Source organism: Lissotriton vulgaris, chromosome 12 (assembly GCF_964263255.1).
Source record: "Lissotriton vulgaris chromosome 12, aLisVul1.2, whole genome shotgun sequence".
Lineage (NCBI taxonomy): Eukaryota > Metazoa > Chordata > Amphibia > Caudata > Salamandridae > Lissotriton > Lissotriton vulgaris.
Window position 1 is genome coordinate 65,765,888 of NC_141700.1, and position 27,028 is coordinate 65,792,915.

A 27,028-nucleotide genomic window follows, 5' to 3' on the forward strand; every position below is an offset into this window, starting at 1 on the left:
GCTGGTCTAAGATAGTGAATCTGAGGTACTTCCTGTGGGAAGGATGCAGGGGAATATGAAAATAGGCATCTTTCAGATCCAGCGTAGCCAGGAAGTCCCCCTGTTGAAGCAGGGGAAGCACCTGCTGCAACGTGAGCATATGGAAATGCTCCGAGAGGATGTACCCGTTCAGGGGCCTGAGGTCCAGGATAGGCCTGAGGGATCCGTCCTTTTTGGGGATCAGAAAATACAGGGAGTAAACCCCTGTTCCCCGCTCTTGCAAAGGAACGAGCTCTATCGCCCCTTTTTGCAGCATGACTAGAACTTCTTGCTGCAACAAGGTCAAGTGCTCGCCTGACATAGGACGGCTCCTTGGGGGTATGTCCGGTGGAATGGACGTAAGCTCTAGACAGTACCCGTACTGGATAATAGACCTCACCCACCTGTCCGTGGTGATGGACTTCCACGCCGGCAGGAACTGCTGGAGCCTCCCCCCGACCGGTGTTGCATGGCCGGGGGGCAGTGACAAGACGTCACTGTTTGTTGGTGGCGGTGGACCTGGAGCCATTGTTGCCACGTCCTCTGCCCTTGACATTATTGCCTCTGTAACCACCTCTATTTTTGTTGTTATACGAGGCTTGGTTGTTAGTCTTGTAATATGGTGTGGACTGGGATGCTTGTCCCCTTGAGGCGCCTCTGGAGTTTGAGCGGCGAAAGGAACCACTCCGAAACTGCTGACTTTGTAAAGCCCCCATGGACTTGGCAGTTTCCGTATCTTTTTTCATTTTTTCCAGGGTGGCATCCACCTCAGGGCCAAACAGATGGTCAGGATTCACTGTCTGATTCAGTATAGTGGTTTGGATGTCGGGTTTGAACCCCGAAATTCTAAGCCAGGCATGGCGTCTAAGCAGCACACTAGTATTGATAGCCCTGGAGGCTGTGTCTGCCACATCCAACGCACATTTGATGGATGCATTCGTAATGAGTTTACCCTCCTGAATGAGCATCTCCCCTGCCTCCTTGTATTGGTCAGGCAAGTGTTGTAGTATGGTCTCTAATGTGTCATAATGGGCCCTATCATAACGTGCAAGCAAGGCTTGGGTGTTAGATATTCTCCAAATATTCGCTGCTTGTGCAGCAATCCGTTTGCCTGAGGCCTCGAAGATCTTGGACTCCTTGTCCGGGGGAGGAGCGTCACCAGTTGTTTGAGAGTTCGCCCTCTTCCGAGCATTGGAAACGACCAGGGAGTCCAATGGCAAGTGTCCCTTGATATATGTGGGATCCGTGGGCGCTGCCTTATATTTCCGGTCGATGCGAGGGTTGACCACACGCGCTCGGGTGGGCTCCTTGAAGACCTCCGTAGCATGTTTAAGCACCCCCTTCAGCATCGGTAGCGTTTTGACTGATTTTTCGGCTACCGAGAAGGTGTCGAATAAGAAGTCCACATCCACGGGGTCCGCGTGCAGCTCGACGTCGTGGTTAGCAGCAGCCCGCTCTATTAGGGCATTGAAGGCCGCCGAATCCTCTGTCGGGGACGTCTTGGCCGCGAAAAGTTGAGCGTCCTGACCCGCCTGCGGGTCCTCAGGGTCGCCTCCGGCGGACCACGGAACGTGCTCCTCCTCCGGATCCGAGTACGCCGGATAGTCGTACTCGGCGTCTTCCTCGTCCGCACCGGCCGCGACGGAACGCGTCGGCGAGTACCCCAGGGGTTGTGGGGACACAGGTTCCACCAGCGCCGAAGAGCCCTCGGAGATCCTTTTGTTCTTGAGAGGGATCTTAAAATGTTCCAACGCCGGCTCCGTCGTGATCTTTCTTTTGAGGAGCGACAGTTTTCCGGTGTTGGCGTCGATGGTTACCTCACGACGTTCCTCATCAGCAAGCGGTTGGAGTCGAAGCTTCGACACCACCAAGGCCGCTTTAGGTGCCAGTACCTCCTTCGAGGGTCCACCCTGTTTCGGCGCGAAGGCCCTCGGCGCCGACTTGGGAGGAAAGGTGAAACGGATAGGCGTTTGCTCTTTTGCAGGCTTAGGCGTGAGCTTTGGCGCGACAGTGTCTTTTCGAATCCGCTGCAAAGATTCCGCCACCTTCTTCGTCAAGGCCGGAGAGGGCTTGACCGGCTCGAGTGACTCTTCGGCATCGAGAGCCCGATCACCCGCGTGCGCCTTCTTCGGGGCCGACGCCCCATGGCCATGCTCGTCGTCTCCCAGACGCTTTTTAGGAGCCGACTTCGGGTCCACGACCCCTTTCGGAGCCGACTTCGGGTTCACGACCCCTTTCGGAGCCGACGCAGCCGCGTCGGACGATTTCGCCTTCGGCACCGACCCCGAGGACTTCGGGTCGGCCATCTTGGCGTGGCTCTTCGAGTCGGCCATTTTGGTTTCCTTGGAAGTTGACGCCTCCAGAACCTTTTTTACCTGCGCAACTTTCACTTTCGGTTTCGCATCCGAGGGTGCGTGACCAGTTGGCTTCACTTTCGTTTTCTTCGACGTAAGTGATGGTTCATAAGTGTCCGTGACCGGGCCCGGAGGCGGGGACATAGGACTTATAGTTAGATCTTGGGTAAGGCCCGAAGGCGATCCCTCGACCTGGTCCGTAGGAGGGGTAATAACCCCAGAGTCTGGTTGGGGATGCTCCTCCTCTGAGCTATCACCCATAGTGGCAAAAGCCTGTTCGTCGTCCCCTACCTCGTCGGTGACTTCGTCAAAGTTCTCCGCACCTTCGTCATAGGTCTCACCCTCGGATGCGGGATTAGAGTCCGAACGTAGCACGTCGTCTTCTCCCTCGACAGATTCCTGGAAAATGTCATCAGGTGGGGGCGCCGTAGCCGAGAACTGAGCCTGGAGCCTATTGGCCCGACGAATCTTTAAAGTCTTCTTGCTCCGGAACTTCGAGCACGCCATGCAGGTGTCTTCGCGGTGATCCGGCGACAAGCAGGTATTGCACACAGGGTGCACGTCGAGGTGTGAATATTTAGAGTTACACACCGGGCACTTCTTAAACGGAGTTCGCTCCATAGCAAGAGTGTAGTGTAGGCCCGTCCGCGCCGAAAGCACGTGGAAGGGCAGATAGAGATCGGAGCTGAGAGTCAGAAAGAAACCCGTACGCAACTATACCGACGCCCAGCCTAAAGACCTTTTGGTCTCGAGTAGAAGCTGAACAACTATCGGTTCCGACAGAGGGAACCGAAACACATCCGAACCCAATGGCGGAAAAAAACAATCTGGGGATGGAGGCGATGCCCATGCGCACTGTAGTCCAGGGGAGGAGCCACCTATCTCGTGATACTTCGAAGACTCTTCCAGGACAACAATGTGCAATCATCCGGACCCAACACTAGGTGGCGATCTATGCACAGATATGAATTCAGCAGCCCACATGCCTCGAACCAGCATATCTCCCCCTCTGGGCTTTATCTGTCTAGGTCGTTCCATTGAGCCTCGAAAGTTGGATGCTTCTTCTTCTTCTGGTGCGTCGATGTACTCCTTGATGTCATCATCGCGTGGTTTGGGGGTTGGAGGTGACTCGAGGGTCTCCTCTTCTTCCCCTATGGCGGCAACATGGTCGACGACGGGAACTGTGGGAATACGGAACCCTTTGAGCGACGTGTCGCCAATTTCGGCTTCAAGCCGTTTTTTTCTTTTCGACCTCGAGGACTGTCTCGGTGTCGGAGACCAGAGATTTTCTCCTTTTGGGAGTTCGGGCCTCTGTCTTCGAGGACGGTGTAACTCCATCCGGAGGTTCGTTTTCGACCCTTGTTTTCGGCACTTTGGCCTATCTTCTCTCGTCGGTGTCCCTTGGTAGGGTTCTGTGGGGTTTCTTGGATTGCGGCTGGCCTTCAATCACCTTTTTCTTCGGTGTCAGGGCTGCTTTAGGCTGTGCCTTATTATTGTGGCCCTTCGGTTCCGACAGATGTGTATGGTGTTTAACCTTGTCCGTCGTCTTCTCTGTGTCCTCTGCCATCTTTTAGTGGGTGTGGATGTTTTAGGAGTCTCCTTCCAGAATTTCGATGTCCGATCCTTCGTGTGTCCAATCTGCAGGAACTCCTTGGTCCACCACATCGATGGAGACCTAGGTCCTTCAGGGAAGGTTTCTTCTGTGCCTGGGACATTGTTGCATAGTGGGTCTCTCTCTGCTTTCGGTGTAGCCTGAGGGTTTTCGGCAGGAACACCGCGCAGGCCTCACAGTCCTTGCCCTAGTGGCCCTTGGGCAGGCAGAGGTTGCACACATCGCGTGGATCGCGTTGTGCGAATTCGTGGTGGCACTCGGGGCAGAATTTGAAATGGGCATTTTCCATGGCCCCTACCTCACCATTTGACGAACCTTGAGGCTTTCGGTAGTGTAGATGTTGTTCCTGGAGGCAAGTTGTGTTCTCCGGTTGCGAGGTTGATGTCTGATGCTAGTTTTGTAGTCAAAATTTCAAGTTCTTTACGGGATTTTCTGCAAATCTTCGGAGAGTCCCCTCTTGCTTCCAGACCCAACGCGGAAAAAAGAATCTGAAGATGGCTACCACGCACAACTACCTCCAGGGCACCGTCTGACGTCACGGAGGGGGACGTACCTGGTAACAAATGGTAGTCGACACCACCCAGAAGAGAAAAAAAACAGACCATTCCGGACTCAACCACTAGATGACGGCATAATGCACAGCATGTGAATCCAGAAAGGGATTCACTCTGAAAAATCATCCTTTCTGGAGCAATTTGAGGACCTCCCATACTTTAATGATGTGAAACTATTTTGTGTATGTTCAGCTGTTGTAGACCGAGGAGTGCATGTCATCCTCTGGTTTTCTTCATTATGAAAAACCTAGAAGACAATCTTATTTTGCTGGGATTTGAGGACAGGTTCTACAAAGCCTAATTGGGAGCCAAGAGATGATTTTGAGACATGGTAGCTTGACGTGTGGATGGGTTTCTGTCCATGGTGTTTCCTTCAGAAGGACACAGTCACTTGAACTTCAGAGTGACCATATTGAATTAAGTCCCTGAGGTAAAATGTAAATGACTGCCACAGCTGATGGTAGTCTAGAATTCTCCCTGCCTGGTGGGTCTAGCCAATAAGGGCAAGGGTGGCCATCGCAATGATTAAGTTTGGTCCTGGAATTTGGATTGCAAACTAATTTTTGCCAATGTAACTGTCAGGAATGAGAAGACTTCTTCTGCCAGATATCTGAAGTATCTTTGGAACAGAAGGTTTGCCAATGCGGCTTCTGATGTGGGCCACAAAAAAGCAGTGGACTATTAACCTAAATGACTCTAAATGGCTTCATCCTTTTTGATGTCACCATCAAAAATTATCCAGTATCCTGTATTGAACCTCAGACCAAAAAGACACAATTTTTGATTCCATTTCTTTTCTAAAATAAGTGCTTTAGCCAGTCTTATCTACTCAGGACTGCAGTACTTCACATTTGTCTAAATCAGAAGATAGAACAGTCCCTTGCAGCATTGATCACAGATGCAGAAATCCTTTTAGGATTGTTCTTGTCTAGATTCTGTACTCTCCTTGAAGTTTAGCCAAAACAGGGCAACATTGTTCCAACATTGCAGATCCTATTAGCAACATTAGCTGAAGCCAAGAGGTTTATATGTTTGCCAACTGAATCTAATTTTCTACTCTCATCTGGAGGAGCTGTACATGAGGTTGTGGGATTCCTGGGTCTGGTTTGAGCTGCAGTAGATACCACAAAGTGTACTTAAAAAAATTTGTAATATACAAGCTGGTGCCGAGTACACACTTATGTATTTTATTTCAATCCCAGACAAGTTCAGATGTGGTGGCCAGGTTTTGCTTCACAGGTAAGCCTCCTTTCAAATGCAATATAAAACTGGGATCATTTTCACAACTCTTCGCCTTCTTTTCAAAGTCAAGCAAGAAAAACAACAGAGTTCGGAATGGTAAGTCATTGACAAGCTTCATCTATTAATGTGTGGTACTTGCCTATGTCTGGTGATGCTGGTTCAGTACTTGCATCATCCAATCATTGAACTGATTACATTTGGGATCTTTGTTTAAAAAACTCTCCCCTCTTGCCAGTAGTATCTGAGGCATCCTTACTACAGTCATAAATAGCTTCATTGTAACAGTCACCACCAAATACTTCTTCACAGTTTTGATCATCACTTCCTGGACCCCTGCATCATTGTTATGTCTATCACAATCAACCCTTCTTGTGGATGAAGCAGATTGCCCTGCAGGATGACATGTAGAGAGAAGAATCTGAACTGGCTGGATTGTTTACTGCTGTGTTAATGAAACTGGATGCAGAATTGGAGGCTTGGAAATGCTCAGAGGTTCTCCCAGCAGTAGCAGAAGTATAGCTGGAAGCATTCTAGGATATACTTCCTGCACATGGACTGGTCTATAGATTGTTACAGAGTAGTCACTGGCACGGAAAACAAATTCCTACCTAGTCAAAAAGGACGGAACTATTACAAATAAAGTAGCTTTAGAATCTTAGAACAAACATTCGGTATTTAGGCATGAATTGGTCCTTCCTTTTTAAATACTGCCAAACTATAAAACTCGCACACCGCAGCTTTACACAGTGGGGAAGTCTTCAAGCTCAGGTTCTAGTAATCTGTTACCTTTACCAGCTCTGCAAAAACTCTACAGCAGGTAGTGTTTAGTCATAGTACTATCTCCTAATTGAAAGATAATCAAGTGTTCCAACCTCCTGTACAGCTATAATATTCCCTATCCACCTACTACTCGCCCGAACACCATTTAAAATATAATAAAGGGAAGAATGAGAGACCTGTTCAATGACATTCTGGATCTGTTTCGAGACATTTTTGATTCTTTCTTTTCATCTTCAGAGTTATCAGCGACTGAAGTGTTTTCATCATCCTCCTTATCTTCACGTTTTATATCTGTCCCCCCAGAGGAAACGCTTGATCTCCCAAGACCAGTCAAGCCTGAAAAGCCAAAGTAGATATTTAATTTTTAATAGTCACAAACCAAATTAGGAAAGAAAGGCCAGAAGATATTTTGGAGGTTGAAGGAAGGCAGTGAGAGGAGCAGTACAGGTGAATTGAGTGAGATTAAAAATCTTACCACTGTACGTGTCTTGCCTGAGCTCAGAGAGGGAGTTGCCCTGGGATGGTAATGAGGCATGGTTGTGTAGGCTGTTGGGCAATCCATCTTCAGAGTGGGCTCCTACCTGTAGCAGAAAAGCAATAGTATTCATAAAAGCAGAGAAAACAGAATTTAAATTTAGAAGCTCTTATCTGTGTAGTGGAAAGGTAAAATCTGTGCCAAATGCCTACAGAGGAGTATCTACAAAGACATTTTCACAGAATTATTGTGAAAAAGAAATATGGGAGTGGTACAGTCACGAACCTGCATCTAACAATTACAGTGATACAGTAGTCAGTGTCAAGTTTGTAAACACCTGTACGAGGCTGCAGACCCACAGCTATTCAAACATTTGTAAAGGAATGTATGCTTTTCTTTATATTTCTGTAAATGAGGAGTTATAACACAAAACTCACCAGATTTGCATGTCTGCTTGCCAGTGACAATACAGCAGCAGGAAAGCCCTGGGCCAACCCACTTACGACTCCTGCTGCCGCTCCTAATAAGCTTTGCATGTCAGATGGCATTGAAGTCTGTCCCACTGCATGATTTCTTAACACATGAATGGCTTCATCCAATCGGTCCTCCATTTTGTTTTGCTAAAAACAACAAAAACAAAAACACATCTTTAACTTACTTCAAGCTTTCTTTTGATGCAATAATGATTCCAAACTATTTTGTTTTAGCAGCAAAGAATAGGAACTCGTGGGCTGTGTTACTAGAACTCCAACAATGATATCTATACATTTCAGTGAATGCACTGCAATTCGTTTATTGTGACCACCAGCTTCTATGCTCATCCCATTGCCATTCCTTGCTGTTACTCAAACAAACGGCAGACAGCGTAAGGTATACCCTAGGGGTCTTGATGCTTTTCCTCACAGTAAAACAATCCATATTTTTCACTGTGTTTCCCATGGAATTGTTTTGGACGCGAGATGATAGCATTTGAACTTTTGGGCAGTTTGGGCATGCCAAAGAAGCTGCAATAGAGACTTGTGTAAGTTTGCAATGTTAACGCCTTCAGTAAGTGATCTGTACTGGTGGGCTTAATCACCATTCCAGCAGCTGAGACTCCTGGGGCTACCATGTTATACAATCATGTGACCCTCTCCAACTCTTGAAGCATTGCCTGGTGTACGAAAGGGGCCCTTTTTGCATGGTGCCCCCCACTGTTTGCCTAATGTTGATGTACTTTGACTGAGTATGCCCGGGGTTCCTGCCAACCAGGTACCCAGGGGCTATGTTTGTTCCCTAAACTGCACTGTTGCAAAACCCAATTGGCATCTCTCTGGCCACATGTACGACCCTTGTAAGAGGTACCTTAGGTACCAAGGAAGACCTCTTAGGGCTGCAGCACTTTTTGTGCCACCCGTAGAGGCCCTGTATCTTTACACACACACTGCCTTTGCAGGCTGTGTGTTTTGGTGCAGAACAAGGTGAAGAGTCGATATGCCACACCTCCTTGTGTGCCATGCCTACAATCCACAGCCCTGGCATAGGTAAGCTATCCCTCTAGCTGGGTACTTATGCTTTTCTATTGAACGGAAGGTCCATGCAGTAGTGTTCTGTGAAGGTATGTATCAATGACCAGGTAGCAGCTGTGCAAATGGCCTCTAAAGCTACGCTGCCTAACAAGGCGAGTGCTGCTGTCATTCCTAGTTGACTGCACCTTTGGCTTATCTGTCAGGGTTACTCCCCTGTTGATTGAAAATATTGTATTGCTTTTACTATCCACCTTGCCATTGTTCCCTTGGTGACAAGAAGTTCTTTCCTTGTGTGTGCGAAGGTCACACTGAACTGTTCTCTTTCCCTGATGACCTTTGGTCTCTCCAAATAGTACATAATGGCCCTTCTTACATCTAAAGTGTGCAATGCTCTCTCCGCTTGCATTTCATTTGTAGAAAAAGGGTGGTCGGTGTATTGCTAGGTTAACATGGAATATGGCTCTTGGGTGGTGAGTGCTTGCATCTCACTTACTCTGCTTAACAAGGTGATTGTATAGAAAGGCAATTTTGTGGGTTAGAAACCTCAATTGCGCATTCCTCATTATTTCAAAGGGTGACGTCATCAGCTGGGCGAGTACCACATTCAAGTTCCATCCAGGCATTGGCACGCTTCTTGTGGGTGCTACTTTCTTCACCACATACTGCTAATCCGAGGAGAAAATCTGTTAGTTTGAGCCCCAAGTACCTCCACCTGATTGGCTGGAGTTCCAGTCACATATTGAAGTGGATGGGCTGCTAAATATTAGTAAAGGTTTTTCCTTTTGTTTTTAATGGCAGTTGCTGTATTGAAACACTGTGATAACATTACTAAAAAGTTTCCAGCCTTAAGTCCGAGTATAATTCAAGCATGTGACTATGAATGATCCAAAGCTGCACAAGTGTAGTTACTTCACATGACCAGAACATATTGGGATAAAAAAGTAGGCATCTTCCAGATCAAAGGATGCCAGGAACTCCTTCCAGATCAAATGATGCCAGGAATTCCTCACTGCTGATGCAGGGAATGATGTGCTGAAGAGCGAACATAGAAAAAACCTGTTTTACAGTTATTTATTGGGCATCAATCTCCCTTTTCTATAGCACAAGGAAGAATCTGGAATATAACCAGGCTTTGCTGAAGGCCTTAGGCACAGCTCTTATGGTGTATTACAGAAGTAATTACTTAGGATTTCATCCTACAAAGAAGGACTGAGGAATGCAAAATATAAGGATTATGTTGCTTACCCTGTAAGCATCTGTTTTTGGCATGTACAGCTGTAGATTTACATGCTTTGCATTCTATCATCGAATGGAGGAGTCACCTTACCTCGTGACTGGGAAAGACTTCTTCGAAGAAAAACAACTTGCAAACATCCGGACTCAACATTAGATGGCAGGAGTATGCAACACATGTGTATCTACAGTACACATGCCTCGAACATTAGCAAAAGGTGCAGGGTAATGTTGGGCCATTTAACTGATCATGTGTAGTCCCCTAGATACTGACAACTGCAAACCACTCGCCAACTTACTCTATCCTCTAATACTCACACAAAGACACATACTGGTCTCTAATCGTTACCACGTACATAACATTAAAGCGCACACTTTGGGCAAAACACCCTACGCAACATACAACAGAGCACATTGTGCAGAACATATACTCAACACAACCTAGTATGCCAGGGACTGCCTATTGCAGTGTCCAATACCAGCTGCAAATAACACATTAAGAAATCTCCTCTGCTAAATAATGGACATGAATAATTACCTAGAAGCATAAGTAATTTAGAATGGGTCTAACTTTACCAATGTACAGCAAGATTAAAAAACCACAAGCCAATGAACCAAGCACCTTACAGAGGAACGGACACTTACACAACACAGGCATCTCTAGTTCTAAACGATTTTGGTCTGCAAGAGAATCCTTCAAAACTGCATGATACTATAACCTGGTAGTCCATATCAATGGTAGAATGTGGCAGAAAAATGCTTGAAATATAATACCGTAAACATGCTTCTCGTAATCTACTAAATAACTCAGTAGCAGCATCTCTGTAGGAGTTGAAAAAGTATCTGTAGGTAAGCCCATAGCAACACTAGGATGCGGCTATGTTAGCTTGTCGGAAAATAGGTATAAATCTCCGTATAACTTTTGCCAACGGTAGGAAAAGCCTATCTTATGTTCAGCCAGCAGATGTTGAGATCACAAGTCTTTAGACCCATCCAATTGCCCCCAAGATGAGAAAGTACAGCATTGGTATGCCTGAAAAGAGACAGACTGATTCCTACAATAGTACGTTTAACAGAACAAGTGGGATTTCTTTCCAAAATAAGTGGATCAAACCTAGTATTCTAGTGCAAATGACAAACTTTAAAATATAAAACTGAGATATAGGTTTGGCTGCTATTCAACCAGATCCTTCAGACAAAGAGCTAATACTGGCAATCATCCAAAGAAAGATATGGAGGATATAATAAACACTTTAATTCTTATGAAGTCTGATTGTTCCCCTGTATTCCTCATGAACAGTGTGTTGGAGAAGAAGTAAACCAGAGTTGAACAATGTAAGCCACAAGCTAGCTAGGTTTCATTCTAATAGCTCTTTGCAGCAAAGTCAATTATGTACATGGCTTTGCCTCCTATATAGTGCTGCTTCCTCCAGGGAAAAGTTCTCTTGGTGAATAGTTGACTAGCCTTCCAAAGGCACAGACTACACGATTAAATGACTTAGAAGATGCCAACAGAGTGTATGGCTACATTATCAAGATGATAGCTCCCACTGACCTAAAATGCATTCAAGGAGGAGCATATCAGAGGGGGAAAAATCTAGATCGCCTTTCTGCAAGGAATTTCAGCTCCACAAAATATCCATTTGAAGAATGTATTTGCATAATCCTCAAAGCAGTAATCAATGCCCGTCTGATTAGCTCCAGGCTCAACAAAACTGATAACAAAAAAATAAAAATGAATGCATTAATAAACCCAGCCGCAACACAAGTTAGGAAGGGTGCTCCCGTGCTAGCACAGCACTAGGTTTAAGTCCAAGTGAGACAAGATTCCTTAAGTAGGTGAAGGACTCTGGTATCAACTTGGTAGAAGACATGGAATGTTCTTGCCTCCTCCATTTAAATTGCATACTTTCTCCTTTCTCAATAAGGTTGTTCAAGAAGTGCTGGGCCTCTGCTAAGCTGCATATGTAGGGGTCAACTCGGCAGACTTACTACCACAAGGTATTAACCAGGAGGAGAGCCTCATATATGGCTAATCCCAGGTTAGAGACCTACTTTGAGGGAGCATAACTGGTGCCTCTCTGTGGTACCAAAGACCTCAGAACAATATCCGGAGCAAATAAGTCATCTGGTCCAAGGACTTCTTTAGTGCATCAGTGAGGGATGGAAGTTATCCACATGTAGCAAAAAGGGTCTAAAATGAAGAGGCACTCACTATCCTTCAGGGACCCTAACCAACTAGTGTATTATGCTAGGCACTGGGTCCCTCTTACCTCAGTAGGAGAAGGTGAACGTGACGAATTGCTCTGGAATAGGAGATCCCTCATGCGCTGGATCTGGCTCTGTAGGGATCGGCCGCCGGTCTGTGAACAAAAAGAACAGAATGAAATAGGGCAGTGATGTAAACCTGGTGAGGGTCAGAAAAATGTGGCTTTTCCAGGACCTCTATTCTTTGAATTCTCGTGTCTCCTTAACTTGGTCTAAAGGAAAAGCAGTAATGCGCAGACGTTGCTAAAACTAGGTCCCTAGGGAAGAAGTTGAGAAAGTTACTAAATCATACATGCGCCTTTGACCACAGTATACTATTGCTTAGGCACACTTTTCAGTTAAATCCTTTTGATAAATCGATGACAGATTCTGGCACAGTACTCCTTGGATGCTTACAAGTATAATCTGTGCCATAGCAGGTGAAAGGTTTCAGCAATCTCTAGAGTGGTAATTTCTGCAAGTTTTCTTCAGATCATTAGCTAAAAAGGCACAAAAGTAAATGGTAGGTGTATGCTCCACCTGCTCTAATCCACATACAAATAAAACTATCATTTTGATTTCGAATCTAAAAAGCAGGCACGCATTTGACACAAATCAACCGAGTACAATGACTAAACTGGTGTCTGAACCATGCCCGAGTGCACATGAACTAATGTATTCCAACCACTTTTCTCTGTTAAGGCCAAAGAACTTCAACACTGTAAATAGCTGACTGAAACAAAAGTCAGCATTTTTTATGGTCACCCGAAACATGTTTTATATTACCACTGTTGTCATAGTCTTTTTATTCAGAAAATGGAGAAAGTAAAAATTTGGAATTGGTAAAATAATTTAAGATGGATGTTATTTTACAATTATGAGCAACATCAGCGCTATGGAGATAAACATCAGTCTGGCATAGAAATGAGGAATAGAATTCTCATGCTCAAAGCTGCCTCTTCATCCAACGTCAAAACAAACACAAATATCCACTGTTTATCTTGAGAGAAAGACTTAAGTGAAATCTGCAACCTAAAGCAATTGTATTCTAAAAGTGTTTCCATGCAGCATTTTACACACAAGACAATAACTTTAAATTGATCAGAAGTGCTGTAGATTCACTAAATCCATTTAAGATCGGAATAAAAATTTCAGGCCACATTTTTATTCCATTTAACCCAGGACTACTGAAAATGGATCAATTAAATAAATAAGCTGTGTGATGCAGGTAATAACTGAACTGACAAAAGAAACAACCCGAAGTGAAAGGTAGATTTGGTTTTGAATTTTTTCTAGAGAAGTGATTACATCTGCTGCACAAGAAACAAGTTACTTACCTGTAACTTTAGTTCTCCAGTATTGGTAACTTTCATAGATTCCCATTGCTTGTATCTTTCCCCGTCGTCGGAATGGGAGCCTCGGTAATAAAATATATATATATATATACCTAGGTAAATACACCCTAATAGGTGTAAAAAGGTAAAAAAAATTAGGCCTAGGCCTCATTATCTTTTGCAGCCTATTGCTGTCATTATGTAAAAGGACCCAAAGTCCCCTTAGCAACCAATCAGATCAGCCTCACCCTGTAGAACCTTCCTGAGAAAGCTCAGAGCCTCAGATTTTCGTAGCCGTAGCTTCGCCATATAATCACCTAGCCCTAAAATGAGCTTTCCCAGGGGAGGCGGGTGGGCGCATGGGAATCTATGAAAGTTACCAATACTGGAGAACTAAAGTTACAGGTAAGTAACTTGTTTCTTACTCCAGTATTGGAACTTTCATAGATTCCCATTGCTTGTATCAGAGTAGATAGCAGTTAGCATACCTCAAACATTTCGTGCACAGTTACAGAATCATTATAAACTAATGATATCACAGATTATACACCATAAAGCAGTAACAAAGCTCAATAAACGAAATGTTTGAAAAAACAGGAGGAGGGAAGAGTGGAAAGCTCACCTCTTATTGGAAGAGATTTCTCAGGACTGCCTGTCCAACAGCCGAATCCTCCTTTGCAGCCGCCTCCAGGCAGTAATGTCTCGTGAAGGAGTGCGTACTGCTCCAGGTGGCTGCTCTGCAAATGTCCTTTATGGATACTCCAGCAAACAGCGCCGCTGATGCTGAGACTGACCTTGTGGAATGTGCCTTCACCTGTCCTTGTAAAGGTTTGCCTGCCGCCTGGTGGCAGAACCGGATCGCACTAGTTATCCATCTAGATATCCCTTGTTTTGACAAAGGAAATCCTTTCCTTGGGGCTCCGAAAGCCACAAACAGTTGGGGTGTCTTTCGAAATCCAGCTGTGCGTTGTAGATAGAATTTCAAACATCTCTGAACGTCCAGAGAATGAAGTGTCCTCTCAGCCTGGGTTGAAGGCCGAGGAAAAAAAGATTTCAAAATCACTGGCTCGTTAAGATGAAAGTCCGTCGGTACCTTCGGAATGAACTTGGGGTTCATCCGCAGGATAACTGTATCATTCTTGAACTGTAAGAAGGGTTCTTTGATGGTTAAAGCCTGAAGCTCTCCTACTCTCCTTGCAGAGGTGAGTGCCAAGAGAAGCGCCACTTTCCATGATAGGAACTTCAGGTCCGCCTTATGTACTGGCTCAAATGGCGGTCTCATTAGCTGGGCCAGGACCACATTCAAGTGCCACACCGGAGGTGGGGGCCTAACTGGCGGGAAAACTCTAAACAGTCCTTTCAAGAATTGTTTGATTACTCTCGCTGATAAAAGAGAGGGGCCCGATCTTGTTCTCCTATACCTGGAAATAGCTGCCAAGTGGACCTTGATAGAAGCATGAGCCAGACCTGCTTGTGCCAATGAAAGAATATAAGGTAACAGTTGATGCGGAGCTGATGAGAAAGGATGAACATTCTCCCTCTGACACCACAAATGGAACCTCTTCCATTTCGCCTTATAAGTCTTATTAGTGCTAGGGGCTCGTGCCTGTGCCAAGATGGTCCTGCATTCCTCTGGGATGTTTAAATCCTTAAACTCTCTGTATTCAGGAGCCAAGCCGCCAACTGAAGCGAGCTCGGGTTCGGGTGAAGAACTTGGCCGTTGTACATAGAGAGCAGTGTCAGTTTGGGTTGCAGATGAATGGGCGGTGTCTCTGATAGGAGAAGAAGCTCCGTGTACCAAAATTGGCGAGCCCAGGCAGGCGCTATTAGTATCATCCTGCACCTGTCCATCTTGAGTTTCTTGAGGACTCGAGGAATTAGGGGAAATGGCGGAAAGGCGTAAACAAACGCGCCTGACCATGACATCGAAAGGGCATTCCCCAGTGATCCTCGATGGTGTTCCCTGCTTGCGTAACACCGGCATTTCTTGTTCCCCGGTGTTGCAAACAGGTCGATCGCTGGGGTCCCCCAACGGGAGAAGATGTCCTTGATCACTGCGTCCTCCAATTCCCACTCGTGCGAGACTGCTCTCAGGCGGCTTAGCGTATCTGCCTTCGTGTTGCATACTCCTGGAAGGTGTTCTGCTACGAGTGTGATGTTCTGCGCTATCGCCCATTCCCACAGTATTTGGGCTTCCTGTGAAAGCAGTGGCGATCTTGTGCCTCCCTGCTTGTTGACGTAATGCATTGCGGTGGTGTTGTCCGTCCGCACCAGGATTGCTGAATCTGTAATCCTCGGGAGGAAAGCCAACATTGCCAGTCGAATAGCTCTTAGCTCCAGAACGTTGATATGTAGATGACGTTCTTCCGGAGTCCAGTGACCACTGACCTGGAGGTCTTGCATGACCGCTCCCCAACCTTGAAGAGAAGCGTCCGTGGTAATGACCTGAGGAGCCCTTGCAGCCTTGAAACTGAGTCCCACAGTGAGGTGAGATCTTTTCATCCACCATGAAACCGACCGTTTCATCCGCTGGGTTACCGTCACCCTGTCGTCGAACGAACCTTCCACTTGTCTCCACTGAAGGTCCAGCTCCTCCTGCAGGGGGCGCATTCGCAGCCTGCAATGCGGAATCAATTGAATACAGGATGAAATCGACCCTAGAAGAGATTTGTACATCCTGACCGTCATCCAACTTCTCTTTTGGCAACGGGTGGCTGACGATATGAGTTTCATCTGTCTCTCTTCCGATGGGAAGGCTTTGCACTCCTGAGTATTGAGTATCGCTCCCAAGAACTTCACCGTGCTTGCAGGTTGAAGAACTGACTTTTCCTTGTTGAGTTGTAAACCCAGGTGAATAAAGAGGTTCAAGCACGTGTCCACTGCCCTTGATGCCTCTTGCAAGCTTGGGGCCTTTAGCAGCCAGTCGTCTAAGTACGGGAATACTTCTAGCGACTGTCTCCTCAGAAATGCTGCTACCGGTGCCAGCACCTTTGTGAATATCCGAGGAGCGGACTTTAATCCAAATGGGAGCACCATGAACTGGAAGTGACTCTTGCCTACTGTAAAGCGAAGGAAACGTCTGTGAGCTGGATGGATCGGGATATGAAAATAGGCATCTTCCAGGTCTAATGTTGCCATGTAGTCGCCCGGGTTCAATAGGCGCAATATGTCCTGGAGTGAAATCATTCGAAACGATAGTTTCGTGAGATAGGTGTTGAGCTCCCTCAAGTCCAGGATAGGACGCCACTTCTGTTTTGTCTTTCGGATCAGAAAAAATCTGGAATAGAAACCTTCTCCCCTTTGTGATAGGGGAACACGCTGGATCGCCCCTTTTTGAAGCATTTGTTGAGCTTCCTCTTGAAGAAGGTTCAGATGGTCGGAAGTAGTGGCGTGGGGAGCTCTTGTAGGTGGAAAGTCCTGGAATTCTAGAGTATGCCCATTCCGGATGATATTTAATACCCACTGATCCGATGTAATCTCTTCCCAGCTGCTCAGATGTTGTGATATCCTGCCGCCCACTGGAGATCCCAGAAGCGGAGGAACAGTTGGCAGAGTCGGGAGGCCGCTATTGACGCTTGCCAGCGTCCTTGCCCTGACGCCCCTGTCGTCCACGAGCGTTCTGGCGAGAGAAAGACTGGGATTGCGACTGCCGCTGATAGTATTGATTGCCGTACTGTGGCCTGTAAGACTGCGACTGCTGTGAATATCGCTGTTGCTGATAACCTCCTCTAGGTGAAGAGAAACCTCTTCCTCGTGCTCCACGGAAGGGTGTTTTCCTATATTGCAGGTTCCCCAGAGCCCTTGCTGTCTCCGTGTCCTTCTTTATACCCTGTAGGGTCTCGTCGACATGTTTCCCAAACAACATGTCCCCATCGAAGGGCAAATCCAAAATCCTATTCTGGACCTCTGGCCGGAAGTATGTAGCTCTCAGCCATCCTTGTCGCCGAAGAACCGCTGCACTGCCTAGGGCACGGAAAGAGGTGGTGGCGATGTCCATCGCGCAATCAATCATCTCTGAAGAGGAACGTTGTCCCTCTTCCAGAAGTTTCTGTGCTTCCGCCTTCTGGTCATCCGCTAGCAGATTCACATAGTGTGCCACATCACTCCACATCTGGCGGTCGTACCTTGCTAGGATCGCCAAGGCATTCGCCGCTCTGACCAGCAAGCTAGCCATTGACGAAAAACGCTTCCCAGCGTTGTCCAACCTTCTACCCTCCTTATCCGGCGGAGTCGTGAGGGTGGCCGAAGGATTTCGCGATTTCTTCTGTGCCGCCTGCGATATGACCGAGTCAGGTCTAGGTTGTCCAATCAAACAGGCGGGACTGTCATCCGGAGCTTTGTACTTCTTCTCCAAGCGCGGAAGAGTTGGAATGACCGTCGCTGGGGTCTGCATCACTTTCTTCCCTTCCTCCCATATGTGCTCCACAATGGGAATCGAGCGCACGGCCTTACGGTATGCCTCCTTGAAATCGTATAAAAAACAATCCGTAGATGTTGTAGGCATCGCTAACTTAAAACGCGCTGTGGCTCTTTCCATCAGGCTGAAGAAACCTCCTACATCAGCCGGAGGCGAGTCAACCGGGTCTGGCACTGGTGAAGCCGGATCCGGAGCTATATACTGGTTCCATTCACTGTCCTGGTCATGATCTTGGTTTTGCCCCGTTTCATCCTCATCCGAGGTATCCACTTGGACTTGCTGAGGATATGCCCTCTCATGTTCTTCCTGTGCAGGCCGTACTGACTCTGCTGCCACCGCCTGCGGTTGAACCTGTGCTTGACCTTCCACAGGTTGCGACCCTTTCTTGCTCCTATACTCCTCCAGCATCGCCCTTAAGTCTGTTAAAAGACTCATAGGCATCGTCACCATACCCTGCTGTGGTTGGGTATCTTGGTATGCAACCTGTCTTTCTGGCCGCTGTGCCTTCTGATAGTAATATTCCTCATCCAAATCCGAATCATGGTATTTCAGATTCAATTGAGATGGACTGTAAGCATCCCCATACATCTCATTTTCCTCTTCTGAGTAGTCATCCTCATCCAACAAAAGGGGTGGAGGTAATGATGGTACTTTCCTAGGAGAAGTCATATCTGGGGTTATCCTCCTCCTTCTGCTGTTTTCTGGCGCTCCTGTCGTCAACGGCGTTGAAAACAAATCCACCGTTTCCTTGTTCTGAATCGTCGTCGACGGGTCCGTCGACGAGAGTCCCTTCACCGTCGACGGCATCGTCGACGGAACCCTCATCGTCGCCGGGTCCACCGTCGACGGCCTCGTCGACGGCACCGTCGACGGGTTCATCGTCGACAAGTTCATCGTCGACGGGCTCGTCGACGGAGCTGTCGTCGTCGACGGGCTCGTCGTCCTCGTCGACGGGATCGTCGTCATCGAGATTGCCACCATCGACGGAATAGTCATCGTCGACGGGATGGTCTTAGTCGACGTGGTGGTAACCGTCGACGTGGTCATCGTCGACGACGCCGTCGTCGATCCGGTCTTCGTCGACGGAATCGACATCGAGGTCTTCGTCGACGCTCTCGTCGTCGTCCTCGTCGTCGCTGGGTGGCTCGTCGACGACTGAGGAGACAAAATCACCTCAGATGTTTTAGAGTCCGTTTTGACCCCTGTAGAGGCCTCTACAGTCGGTTTCTTGACGGACTTGGCTACTTTAACCTGGTGGGAAGGCCCAGCCGAGCTCTCATCCAGTTTAGCCTTTTGCACCTGCATTGCCTGCCTTTCCCTCTCCTTTACACTCACGTGAGGAGATTCGATAGGCCCTGGCTTGCCAGACCTATCAGAGGTCACACGCACAGCCTTTAAGGGGGGTTCAGTTGAAGTGTCCACAGACGATCCGCCCCTCTTCAATGAAGTTTTCGAAGATGTTGATCTGGCATCTTCCTCATCACCAGAAATTACTTCATCCTTCCTTTCCAACTTCCTGAGCCACAGAAGCAGCCGTCCTTCACGATCACGGAGGGTTTTAACAGACATTCTCCTGCATATACTACACTTATCAACCTTATGGTCCGGGTATAGACAGTAAATACAGTCTTGATGTTGATCCTCTGTATAAAGTCGTTTTTTGCCACAAGTGGCACAAGACCTGAAAAGGCTCTTCTTTTCCTTATCAGCCATGACAAAGCTGAAAGAAATCCTCAAAGAAAAACTGTTTAAACAGTACCTCAAGTTGAAGTTAGAGCAGAGCTCTAAGGAGACTCCCTGTCACCAACGAAGCGGTAGAAAATCTAAGGCTCTGAGCTTTCTCAGGAAGGTTCTACAGGGTGAGGCTGATCTGATTGGTTGCTAAGGGGACTTTGGGTCCTTTTACATAATGACAGCAATAGGCTGCAAAAGATAATGAGGCCTAGGCCTAATTTTTTTTACCTTTTTACACCTATTAGGGTGTATTTACCTAGGTATATATATATATATATTTTATTACCGAGGCTCCCATTCCGACGACGGGGAAAGATACAAGCAATGGGAATCTATGAAAGTTCCAATACTGGAGTAACCAATCTTTAAAGCCAAGGATGTGAAATAGTTGAGGTATATTGATGGAGAAAGGATCTTCCATTTATTGAGATGCAACATGTGCACAGCATGTAAAGTAGGCTTTTTCTTGATTTACGCAGAGCATCCCAGAAAGTGATTTATTCTGCTTAAATATTAAACATATCCTTGTGGATATATGTATGGGAGCAGAAGAAATATGGCTTTGAAGGTGACATGGAAGTAAAGAGCCAGTGACAAAAATATTGTAGAATCCAGAAATCGAATCTAGCCAATTGTTTTCAGTTCCGGGATGTAAAAGTCCCACAGCAGACATCCAGATCTTGAAATGTTAAGGTAGTGGCAGGCTAACAAACAAAGGATAAAACCAATCATGCTAGAAAAAACAAAACCTAGAATCAATGGATCATCTTTAAAATGCAGAGTAACAAAAACGTTTTCCAAAGAAACAAAGCAGAAGGAAGGAGAATAGTGTTTCTAAAACCCAGTATTGTGAACATCAAAGGACAGACTGTGGCTACTGTGCCCGATCCATGGTGGTTAAAATCATTTGTCACTAGTGTCAGAGCTCCTAACTCAACATTTTCTAGACGGGAAAAGTGGTTCCACTGGCCCAAAACTACATAACCGGTTTGGGTTGGTTCTCTTTATCTGCCCTCCTTAGGCTGCTCTTCTGACCCAAAAGTAAAGTAATGCTTCTCACAGCAGGCACCACAAGGGCGGTAAAAGACTTCTTCAAACAAAAACAAAACTGTGTTTGTTTTGCAGCTTTTATCATTTTCCGGACTCATATGCTGTGCTAGATTCTGCAGTCTAGTTTGGAATTTCCAAATATAATAGTTGTCCTTTCTCTATTTTCTTCTGTTGTTGTTGGGCATCTACGGATCCCTCATTTGGTGTTACGGTGATGTCGTACGCCCTCCTTGGGAGCTCCCACTCGTGGGTGCCATCTTCAGATTCTTTTTTCCTTTCGTCAGTTTGCTTCTCTCATCTTCTAAGTGGAGGTGGGTGGGTTGCTTGTGAATCCAGAAAATTCTTCAAGCTGCAAAACTACCCCTACAGGTAAGGAACCATTTCATTTTGCAGCATGCATCTTTTCTGGATTCACAGGTTGAGCACAAATTATGTAGCGGATTTGACAATTTTGCGCTGGTTGGGATAAAGAGGAGCTTAGATTTGTGAACTGGTGTTTTAACACTTTGACCCACTTGAGCTTCCTTGTTCATTTGAACGTCTATGCAGTATTGTTTGTTAACGTATGTGCCGATGACCAGGTAGCTGCCATAGAGATGTCCTGTAAGGGTATATTTGCTAGACAAGAAATAGTTGCTCGCTCCTTCCTAGCCGAGAGTGGTCTTGGCATGCTCCATTTTAATGAGTTCTGAAAACCACGTTTGCCTCACCCACTTAGGGGCAAATAGTATTAGAGACATTTTGCTCCTTTTTCATTTGATGATCACTCTGTGTAACAGTTGTATCGGGAGAAAAGCGGTGCACATACCCCTGACATGTCTTTCGACAGAACATTCCCCAGGGATTGGTAATATGTTTGTCTGGATGCAAAGTTTTGGTATTTTCCATTCTTTTTGGTTGTAAATAGGTCTACTCTGGAGTACCTAAACTCCAAAATATCTGCCTGAGTACCGCTTGATTGAGCTCCCATTTGTGGGAGCTTGATGCTTGTGTGCTCATTCGGTCTGCTTCTTTATTGTCCTTCCCTGGTGGATGAACTGCTGTTAAACCTATTTGTCTGCACTGCCCACCGCAGATTTCTTCTGCTAGCTTTGATAGGGCAGAGGAATGAGTCCCTCCCCGTTTGCTGATGTAAAACACTGTTATGGTATTGTCTATTTGGATTAATATTGTTCTCCCCAACAGGTCTTTCTGAAAGGCTTTTAAAGATAGGGACACTGCCTTTAGGTCTAAGACAGTGATATACTGGACTGCATCATGTTCCTTCCAAACCCCTCTGACCTTGAGCTAGCCCATGTGAGACCCCCCCCAGCCCATATGTAAGGCATCTGTTGAAATGGTTACTGTTGGAGTTGGCTTTGCAATTTCCTTTCTTTGTTATATGTGATCTGTTGCACCACCCCATTTCCTTCTATAGTTTCTGCGTGACAACCACTAGATCTTCCTAACTCGCTGTCGTTTGTGAACAATGTAATCTTGCATATGGAATCAAAGGGACGCATGAGCCATCTTCCCCAACATTTTCTCCAGTCATCAGTGTCAGTTTGCCCCTTCTGGTAAAGGCGAGTTTCTTGAAGTAGTGACACTTTTCTCTTTTTGCTGGGATATACTTTCCCTAGTATAGAATTTATTCTTGCTCCTGGGAACAGTTTTTATTGCTCTGGATTGGTGACAATGTTTGTTTATTTATAGAGAACCCCAGTGTGATGAGGGTCCTCATTACCTCTTGTATATGTGCCTTGCATTTAGTGTGGGAGTCTGCTTTTACTAACCAAACAACCAGATAGAAATAAACATGTATTCCTTGTCTTCTCAAGTGGGCTACTACTGCTAATAGACATTTTGTAACACTCCTGGAGCTCATTTTATTCCGAAGGGCAGCACTATGAACTGATAGTGAGTCTTGTTCACCATAACTCGCAAGTATTCCTTGTGCTATGGATTCATTGGGATGTGTAAGCAAGCCTATTTTAGATATATTGTTGCCATGTAAACTCCTTTCTGCAACTAAGGTATGACCTCCTTTAACTTCATTAAAACCTTCAAATCATCATCATACTATATTTCGGCAGAAATACCATAAACGTTTTGCCCATACAGTTATGCTCCATTATCCAATATATAAAAATACAAAAGTGAACATTAAGTAGATAACAAATCTCTTTAAAACTAATGTACAGATGGCAAAGATACAGATAAGCACCAGTGTTGCAATAAAATGGTCAACGTGTGAATGCTAGCATGACCAAACAGCCAGAGGTATCCTGGTTAAGCCATTTCCACCTGGTACTCGTTGGGAGTCTCTAAAAATTACATCACTCTTGTCCATTGCTTAATGAAGATACTGTGGGATAAGTGTCCAGGTAGAGATTACATTGTCCCAGTCAAGGATACCCCTTGCCTCAAAACATATAAAGTGCAAATGCATACAGTACATTAGGGTTAAGGTGCTTACAGTATCAGTTAAAAACTATGAAACTGATTTTGAATAAAAGGACTATAAAAGATAAACCCAGCAAATAATTTTTTTAAAATCCGTAGAGCTTCTGCCTACATTATTCAAATGGTGGTTGTCAGGTATGCCCTTCGAATAGCCCACATCTTGCTTAAGAACTGTGCAACTGCGTATACTATCAGAAGGCTGGTGTCAGATTTTAAGATGCACAGTGCTGTTTGATGGCAACAGGTTCCAAGGCTCTTGCAAAGAGGGGCTAGCCATCTCGAACTTGGGGTACTATAAAGTGGGAATGCAAATAGTATATGTGCTATTGTCTCCGGAAATAGAAGGCATCCTGGATAGGATCCCAGACAAGTGGAGGACTTCCCCCAGGATGCTATGAATTAATTCACCGGAATGGAGCAGAATCTAAATTGCACGTACAACTTTCTGTCCAATGGAACTGAAATTGCCTCAAATCATTTTAATGATCCTCTGCCTGCCAAGCTCAAAGAACTTATATCCTCCATGTTCCCACTCTGGTATAATACTGCCCATGAATCTCTCTTGCAAGGCTGGATTCCTGATTGCCTCAAAATTAGTCAAGTCACCCCCATCCCAAAAAGCCAAATGCAGACTTAAATGATACTAACAACTTCAGACTTATTTTCAATATTATGACTTTAGCCAAACTACTTGAGAAATGCATACAAACAACTCTGTAATCACATTGATCAGTTTCAACTCCTTGACCGATACCAATCAGACTTCAGATCGGGTCACAGTAATGTAAACTGCTATGACACATTATTGATGATGCCCTGAGACTACTAGACCAGAATGAAAGTTGCCTACTTCTACTTCTTGATCTTTCCTTGGCGTTTGGCACAGTCAAACATGGCAACCGGATAGATCTTCTTGAAAAAAGGATGGGGTTATCCGGCTCAGCTTTACATTTGGTTTGCCTCATTCCTGCATAATATAACACAGAGAATCAAAGTCAACCATTCCCTTTCGAACAGCATACCAGTCTCAACTGGAGTGCATCAAGGATCTGTACTATCACCCACGCTTTTCACCTTCATGGAACCGCTCATCGAAATTCTGAACCGCTCAAAAGTACACTATCACATGTACGCATATGATACTCAATTCTACAAGAAAGTTTCCTCATCGAATGATATTAAAACTCTTAACTTTGCACTTGTGAAAATTCAACATTGGTTAACTCACAATCACCTTTTGCTTAATACGCTGAAGACAGAATTCCTCCTGATTGCCCCCCACAATCATTCTAATCCTATTCCAGACTGGCTCAAACAACTAACGTACCTCAACTGCGACCCACCCGTTGTTGATTCCACCAGATCATTAGGCATGACTCTGGACAAACACTTTAACATGCAAGACCACATCAGCACAACAACTAGAGGAGCCAATCACCAACACAACACTTTAAGGAAAATCAAACCGTTCCTTCCTGACTCCTGACGACTTGCAGCTAGCAGTCCAATCCCTAGTTATCTTCTGCTTAGATTACGGAATGGGGACCCTGCCTGGGCTTCCGAAAGCTAGACTGCCCTTTTAAGGGCTAATCTGAACTCTGCTGCTGGACTAATCACGGTTTCAAGAAAACCTGATCATATCACGCCAGACCTAATTCAACTCAAGTGGCTCCCCCTCGAAGCATGGATTAGTTTCAAGATAGCCTGCTTGATGCACAATGAGCTACATTATAACACTCCAATTTACCTGTCAAAAAAACTTAAACTACAGTGTGAATCGAGCCCTAAGAAGCTCTCATAATCTATTGCTTTAATCACAAACATTCAATAAGAGGAGAACTGATAACCGAGCCTTCTCCAGTCTTGCTCCGAGAATATGAAACGCTCTTCCTTCCGAAATCAGAACCAACCCCTCGATTGCTACATTCAAACAAGTATTTGCAATGCAATTGGTCTCGCCTTTGGGACCTTATATGTATTTAGCTCTGCAGAACATTAGCCTGGGTGCTGAAACATCTACTGTTCTTTAAAATGGAGGGAAAGTAAGCGCCAAACTGCAGAACACGCCAGGTATGGGAACACAGAGAGAAACACTGCCCATCAGCGGGAAATGGTATTGTCCAAAGCTCTGCTTTTTTTTATATAAAATCAGGGCCTTCGGTGGTCATATCACTGAAAATACAAGATTTGAAAAAATATGGTCTACGGGTGCTCGTGGAAGACACGTTTCTATGGCCTGGAATCCAGGGAATGCTAAAGTGATTCTGGAATTTTACAGACCTCTGCTGGTCGTTTTCTATCAAGAGTTAATTAGAGGCAGTTGCCAGAAAAATTTAAAAAGAAAGTCCCTAAGCAGAAAGCAATTCTGGTATTTTACTGACCTCTACTGGCCATTTTCTATCAAGCCAGTTAAATAAGAGGCAGTTGAACAGAAAAAGTGTCCCTAAGCAAAAGCGGAAGCAAACAAGTCCTGGGCTGGGGCTCATCTCCTGAGCCCACCAAGTACATACTACAGATCTTAGATAGCGCAAGTGCTGTCTAGATTTGACCTAAAAAGAAGTCAAAGGGTCGCTCCTGAATAGCTACCTGCAACAATAGACCTGAAGCCACCCAAACTAACTTTACATCATGTTTACAGCAATGTTTTTAACGTTCAACTATGAATTTGTTACAGCTTTATACGCTCTATGACTTGGGTTGTTCTTTTCTCGTGTTTCAACTTACCCAATTACCTACATGTTTAGTAATCTAATTTTTCTTATTTATATTGCATGCTTTGGTGTACAGCGCTCCGATACCCTGGAGGGTCATGTTCATGCTACATAAATAAATAATAAAGGTGTCATACTGAAACTGTTTTTTTATAATCTTGTTTATGACAAGAATCAGGTGTTGAGCTCTCGCTACTGTAGGTATTACAAAATATATTGATTAATTCCTTTTCTTGAACTGTTCTCTGGGCACCTTTTCAATTGCCCCTTTTCCCAGCAATTCCTATATCTCTTTGAGTAGACGTGAAGTTTCCTCATTCTAATGGGCCTTTTTCTTTGGTCCCTTTGCTTGTGGTATCTTGGCCCGTTCTATGCAATATCCAAATTCAAAGATGTTCAATATCCGGCTGTCTGACGTTATCTTCCTCCCCTCCTGAAGGAAGTTTTTTATTCTGCCTCCCACTGGTGGGTGTGAGATGCTGTCTCTGGTGCCTAAGTCACTTATTTGAGTGGGTTGTACCTCCCTTGTGCGGCTGTCACCTCTTACTTGATTGTCCTCAAAAGGACTAGCGCACTTGCTTCTGGTATTGCCAGTGTTGTCAGTGCTGTTAGTGCTGTTAATTGGCTGCTACTTTGAAAACCCTTATGAGTTGTGCTACTCCAGAAACTACCTCTTCTTGTTGGTCTGCGTGACGACATAGCATCTCAAAATATGCTTCCCCCAAAATTACAACACTCCCCTGGATTTTGAGGTTTAGTTATCTTTGAACTGTTGCAGCCTGTCATTCACAGTGCCTTTAAACAGCTGTTAACCTTTGAAGGGTGTATTTATAATGTTCAGCTGCATCTCAGGATTGAATCCTGAGATTTGTAGACAAGAGTGGCGTCTTAATGTTGTTCCTACCATCATTTGGCGACTTGCTGTCTATGCTGATTTCAAGCAAGTGTTCAGAATATTCTTGCCTTCTTCGGCTAGGCTTGTTACTCTTTTCTTCTATTGATCTGGTAGGTACTTCATGAGCTCTGCCATCACCACCCAATGTTAGTACACATACCTGTTACAGAGGGCGCAAGTTTGCTATACACCATTGATTGGTTGCGCTACTCTAAATTTCTGCTCATCAGATCCATATTCCTACTCATCTTGTCTGGGGGTGGCCCTGATATCGATAGAGGAAGCATGGCTGTCTTCTCTTCCAGCTGAACCTCATACTTGTTTGCAGCCTTTTGGTTGATTTGGCTACAAATCGCAATGTCATCTGGAGGCAAAAGCCTTAGATAAGTCAACCATTGAGTCTCTGCATATTCTGAGTCTTC

The 27,028-nt window shown here is 45.5% G+C and overlaps 1 protein-coding gene across 8 annotated transcripts in view; it reads right to left on the minus strand.

Annotated features, from left to right (window-relative positions):
- The window catches only part of TCF3 (transcription factor 3), a 784,206-nt gene that overhangs the window by 88,921 nt on the left and 668,257 nt on the right, over positions 1-27,028 (minus strand). For 6 of the 8 annotated variants that reach the window (XM_086947156.1, XM_086947154.1, XM_086947159.1 and 3 more), the window contains exons 15-18: positions 12,050-12,139; positions 7,473-7,655; positions 7,036-7,141; positions 6,737-6,896 (exon numbers count right to left, since the gene is read on the minus strand). In XM_086947156.1, coding sequence (XP_086803282.1) covers positions 6,737-6,896; positions 7,036-7,141; positions 7,473-7,655; positions 12,050-12,139 — 539 coding nt within the window. The remainder of the gene's footprint in view (positions 1-6,736; positions 6,897-7,035; positions 7,142-7,472; positions 7,656-12,049; positions 12,140-27,028) is intronic. The other 2 variants (XM_086947160.1, XM_086947157.1) reach the window with 1 other exon arrangement.